General features: G+C 38.4%; 1 protein-coding gene across 1 annotated transcript; it reads right to left on the reverse strand.

Moving 5' to 3' along the window:
• Window positions 1–3,250: 3,250 nt before the first annotated feature.
• Window positions 3,251–4,228, reverse strand: LOC131902671 (vomeronasal type-1 receptor 4-like). The gene has a single exon (XM_059253687.1). The coding sequence runs from the start codon at window positions 4,226–4,228 to the stop codon at window positions 3,251–3,253; it is 978 nt and encodes a 325-aa protein (XP_059109670.1).
• Between the last annotated feature and the right edge of the window lie 1,607 nt (window positions 4,229–5,835).

The raw sequence follows: 5,835 nt of genomic DNA on the forward strand, positions 1-5,835 counted from the left end.
ATGGTGAGAAATGAGAAGTTCCCACAAGTTAATTCTCTTACTATCTGACCAGCACCTGACTAGTGCCTTGGCGCACACACATAAATAAATTAATGTAATATTAAAATTAAAAACCTATTTGCGTGTAATGAAGTGGGAAAAACAAGACTCTTTTTCATTCCCAGACTCTGCTTCACCCTGTGCTGTTTTCAATTCTGCTTCACTGTTTTAACTTAACGGCTTCTTGATTGTTCTGTGAGACCGTGTATCCATGGTCATCTATATTACACTGTGTGTGAGAAATGATTGTAAGAGAACTGGGTGACCATGAAGAAATAGGTCATGTTTGTCCTTTAAACCTGGGGAAAGAAGAGGAAGGTGCCTGTAATTGCATGGGGCAGTTTGTAGCCTCAGTTTTCTGTGTCTGTGCTACCACATCGTTAACTAAAATATCAATTAACTTTTATATCTCACAGTTACATGTAGATATCATACATCTCACTAGTGCTTCTATGACGTGGGCATGCAATGCTGCAGAGATACATGAATGTAACTACCTGACGTAAGTGGTGGCTGGAATATAGTTTGACACAGTTGTGCTAAGTGCTACAACCTGGAATTAGTGGTGATGTGCAATCGAGGATTTTAGTGAGAGGTGCCAAGTGTTCCATGAACTCTACACCCTAGAGCCAGTGCATCAGGTTGTGAGAACGCTCTTGCCTTGGGGAAGAGAGATCACTGCTGCTTTTGACTTCACACTCTTACCAAGGCCCTCCTCTAGTCAAAACTTTTGATCCTATGACTAATATCAACTGTGAGGTGCTGTGACATGGATGTGACTGACCGGCGAGAACAAAAATAGCAGGAGAGTTGAAAGTCAGTGTAGAGTGTGAAGGATGACAGTCTGAGTGAGGCAATGACAAGTTTCAGTAACGAGATCAACACTACACTTTCCTGGTACACTGGACTGTAAAAGTTTATCTAAGGGAAGGATTAAATGGCTACTGACAGAAACAATGTACTGACTGTGAGCATTATTATGACATAATTTGTGCATAAGATTATATATATATATATTGTTTTTTGAGACAAAGTTTCTCTGTTTAAGCTTCCTGCCTGTCCTGGATCTCACTTTGAGGACCAGGCTGGCCTCGAACTCACAGAGATCTGCCTACCTCTGCCTCCGGAGTGCTGGGATCAAAGGTGTGAGCCACCACCACCTAGTTGATATTTTAATTTTAATTAAAATATAACTATAATATTTCCCCTCTCTTTTATTCAGTACATTCTATGTCCCACTGACTCAATACCTCTCAAATTTATGCCCTCTTTTCTTTATTATTACCCTCCCTACACTGCATAATTAAAAAAGTAAAACCTACAGAGTCAATTTCATGTTGACAGTATGTATGTGATTTCAAGACTTACAATCTGGTATTGTGAAACCAATGAGGCATTTATACCTGGAAAAAAACCTAACTCTTCCTCTGCCTTGATAGTTTAGAAGAAATTTTAGAAGTATTAGGCAGAGGTATATAACACAAACGTATTTGTAGCCAATCAAAATTCATGAATGATAGATTTTTGGTAAAAAGAATAGCATTTACTGAGTAAGGATTTGAGAATCATCTGTGGAAACTGTTGATATACACTCTGAAGCTGATACAGAAATACTTGTGAACCAACAAGTTTGAGCATTCATTTTTCACAGAAATTGTTTATTTAGCTACCACCAAAACATGTTGGAATATCAAAATGTCTGTTCCCATACCTCATACTTTGTGTTGAAAAATACACATATTGATTTAACCTCCTTTCTCTCCAGAATGAAATGTATAAGCTTGGGTTATTCCTGAAGAAAAGAAAATATATTTATATCATAGTTCTGAATGTGTAAGTGTATGTTGGTGAATCTGCATAGTTACAGTGAGAACATCAAAGCAGAAGCAATCATTCTGGATTTGAACATGGTTCAGAAGAACTCACAGGGAAAGACAGGTGGTGAGATGGAGCTGGAACATGTCATGTTTCCTCCAGCATAACAGCATCCTAGAGGGGACAACACCTCAAATACATGGTGTCTGGGGAGATACCGAGAATGTGTCCAAACCACAGTGCATGTGGATCAAAAAAGCCAAGTGTTTTTAAGATGTACTTTCATTGTTATCAAATTTTGTACACATGTGTACAGTGCCTGGGTATTCCAGAAGATGACATCGCATGCCTTGATCTGGAGTTACAGGCAGGAGTGAGCTAGTGGATGGAGACTTTAACTCTGTGACAGTAGTGCACATTTTTTAACTGCTGATCCATCTCTCTAGCACTGACGAAATCAAAGTCCATGTTGATTCCTTAATATTTGCAGATGTAATTTCTATCACCAGTGTGTAGAAACATAGAAACAAATACTGTAAAGCACAAGAAATTGTAAATGTCAAATACAAGTTATGCACACAGAAACACATCCTTTATGTGAAGTGACAATGGGTTCTGAGCATCTGTGCAGTGAGTTCACATTGCCTCCTCTTTAAGGTTGATTCAGGAGGGGACTCAAGAGGCAGATTTGAGCCTAATTACATTAGGTTCCATTTGGAAAATGTATGCAGAGCTGTATCCAAAGTGGAAAATTTCTTTCAGCCTTGGATGGGCCACTTGTGCATTAAACGGTGTTAAAGGTGTATATGTCTGCTTTATACTGAGGACGTGACAAGGGAAGAAAGATACAATGTCACACTCACAAAGGGAAAGTAAATGCATGGTCAATTTTCATTTTAAAACAATGATGAGCAGCATAGAATGCAGCAGGGCAGGGAAACAAATAAGATGTAAGCATGGAGTTCAATTAAACCATTGTTTTGTTTATTTCAGGGCCAATCACCCCAAATCCAGAAAGCACAACACAAAGGGACATTGTACTTTTTAAACAATTATTTTAATCTGAAAATTAAAGTTTATCTAATTTTTTGTTATCTTTTGATATTTACTTATGTTACACCCTCATCTAAATATATACCTTGATGTTTAATGGTCATGATTTAAATAAGTCCATTCACATGCTTGTGCAAAAAAAATTACACACCAAATAACGTGTGTGTGTGTGTGTGTGTGTGTGTGTGTGTGTGTGTGTGTGTGTATGAACACACTCACCTGCATTCACAGCAATATGATGGTTCATCTGTAATAGCCTCAAAAGTCATGTGGCATGAGTGTGATTACTCTCACTATTCTTTGAGAATGACTCAATAACAAAGTAAGAACTGGGCAGCAGCTTTCAATTTAACTCTTGGTCAGAGACTTTGGGGAAATGTCTGTTCATTTTCAAGGGCAGGCAGTAGCTGGATATGGAGGAGTCATGGCTCATGAGGAGAAAAGGACAAACAGTGGGGAAAAATAGAGAGGCCATTGCAGTCACATGCACCAGAGACAATCTGGTATTATACACAAGAGTCACAAAAAATTGACAGGCAGAAGAGAGTGTGTAAAAGGAGACAAAGGTAATGACCAGGAGAAGAATGGTTTTAGAGGCTCTGGACTCAGGGGAGGATCTGGAGGAGATGTTGGCCCTGGGCATTTGCTGCATCCTTTGCTTGTGCTTGTACAGTGTGATGACCATGGAGACACTGGCCCATAGCATAAGTCCCAGAAAAAGAATATCAGGAGCTGACAGCAATGCTGCATACAGGAAGTCACTGGTTTGGTCATGACGGACAGAATAGCAGTATAAATAGGATTTCAGACTTGCTGTGCTATCATTTCCGTATTTTGCTCTCATGTGCACAAGATTGATACTGCTTATAAGGAAATGAATTGCCCAGTTCAGGTACATAGAGTAATGGATGTACTTGTGTGAATTTATTTTAAGCTCTGAATACTTGTAATCTCTGGGGCTGATGATGGTGGCCTGAAAGACACTGAGGAAGGAGGTACTGCCAATACAAACACCCCTACTTATTCTGTGAAAAGAGAAAACCAATTTGCATCCAGTATCATTGAGGAAATCTGTCAATCCAAAAGCAGCCATTGTGTGTGGCACTCCTTTAAATAGGACAGTTAAGATGTTGGCTACAATCAGGTGCATCAGAACCCAGTCTGTAGACCTTAACCTGTACCTTGCTAGGTAAAGAAACAGATAGTGGTAGAGAAGCAAGGAATTCCCCAGAAATCCAATAATAGTCAGAGACAAGATGACCACTCTTACAGACAGCTCACTGTCTGTCATGCTGCCAGTTTCTGAACTCAGACTGAGCATTTTGCATGAAAAGATAAGGTGGAGACCACATGCACTTTGTCACAGGACACAGGATAGTGATTATCAATTCTGAATGAGTCCACAAGATACATTCAACCTATAGGGCATCTACCACTTTGACATGAATGTCATACATGAAGGCAGTGGAATGGGGCACAAAGTGCTTCAATATTTTTAGATTCATACTCTTTGGAATGTGCAAAGGGGCAGTAATATCTCAACAGGACAGGAACAAAATATATCCAGTGGCCTGGCTCCTCCCTGAAACACAGTCACGACTCATTTTGAAACTTGGCCAATAATCAAATGACACACATTTTACTGTGAAAAACAAGCTTGAATCCATGTAAAATATGATAAGATGACAAGAAAATTATTATTAATTTAAGATTACAGCTAATCTCTGTATTGACACCCAAATGAAGTGATTTTGCGACTAATGACACAAGCGTTCAGTTCTATAAATTAGGGCTGTAATTGTAACATGAAATGTAAAAAGTGAAAACTTCAAACATGGACAAAGTTGGAAGTGTAATTACTATGTTAATAAACATTAATGTTTAGAATATTTTAGATTCAGAGAAAAATTTAGGAGTGAGTATAGGATATTCCATAGAATCCACCTATGTGTTTAGTCTTCCCATTTTCAATGTCCTGCACAAGCATAATTAACAGTCTATTTGAAGAGAATGTTTTCAAATATGTGACAAAAGATTTAATCCCAGTATTTGAGGGCATAAAGAAATAATATTTATAACTGCCTTCATTTAAATTCCTCTAACTACATCTACAGGAAAAATACTGGCATTTTTATTAATTTGGGTATTTTCAAACCATTAAGAATACTGTTTCCATTAATTACACCCTCACTCAGAGGCAGAGAAAATGTTTTGTGCAAATGAGACCTACATTTACATGCAACTGTAGGTAGGATTGCATTATTTTATGCAACGTGTTCTGCTTCAAATTACAATCATGAAGTTATGAGTTGTATCAATGGAAGTGCTAAAATGTATTATGCTTATTAGATGGAGTTACAAATGATTATTACAAGAAATTTACTGTCATGAAAACGTACTTTTTTTTTTTTTTTGGTTTTTCGAGACAGGGTTTCTCTGTGTAGCTTTGCGCCTTTTCCTGGAACTCACTTGGTAGCCCAGGCTGGCCTGGAACTCACAGAGATCCACCTGGCTCTGCCTCCCGAGTGCTGGGATTAAAGGCTTGCTCCACCACCACCCGGAGAACGTACTTTTTAATCTGCTTTCATTTATAAAAGTTACTTACAAATATTTTATAGAAAAATGTATACAAACCCATTTCAGAATCTATGACACAATACCCTGTGAAAGAATCATCTGTAGAGTTTATGACCAAGTCCATCATTGTGCACACTTACCACTGTGCAAAAGAGCACCAAGGAGACTAATATTCATAGATATAAATTTCCCAAAAAGTTAAGCAGTGTCAATGGCCACAGTGACACTCCTTTATCAGGCACCCTACTAAAATCTCCTCATAATGGAAACCCTGCTTTCTTACAGAGACATTTTGAGACCCCCTAAGCACCAGACTTCTTTTCCAGTGTGACAGAGCACAGCAGGCACTGA

This window comes from Peromyscus eremicus, chromosome 1, assembly GCF_949786415.1.
Source record: "Peromyscus eremicus chromosome 1, PerEre_H2_v1, whole genome shotgun sequence".
Classification (NCBI taxonomy): domain Eukaryota; kingdom Metazoa; phylum Chordata; class Mammalia; order Rodentia; family Cricetidae; genus Peromyscus; species Peromyscus eremicus.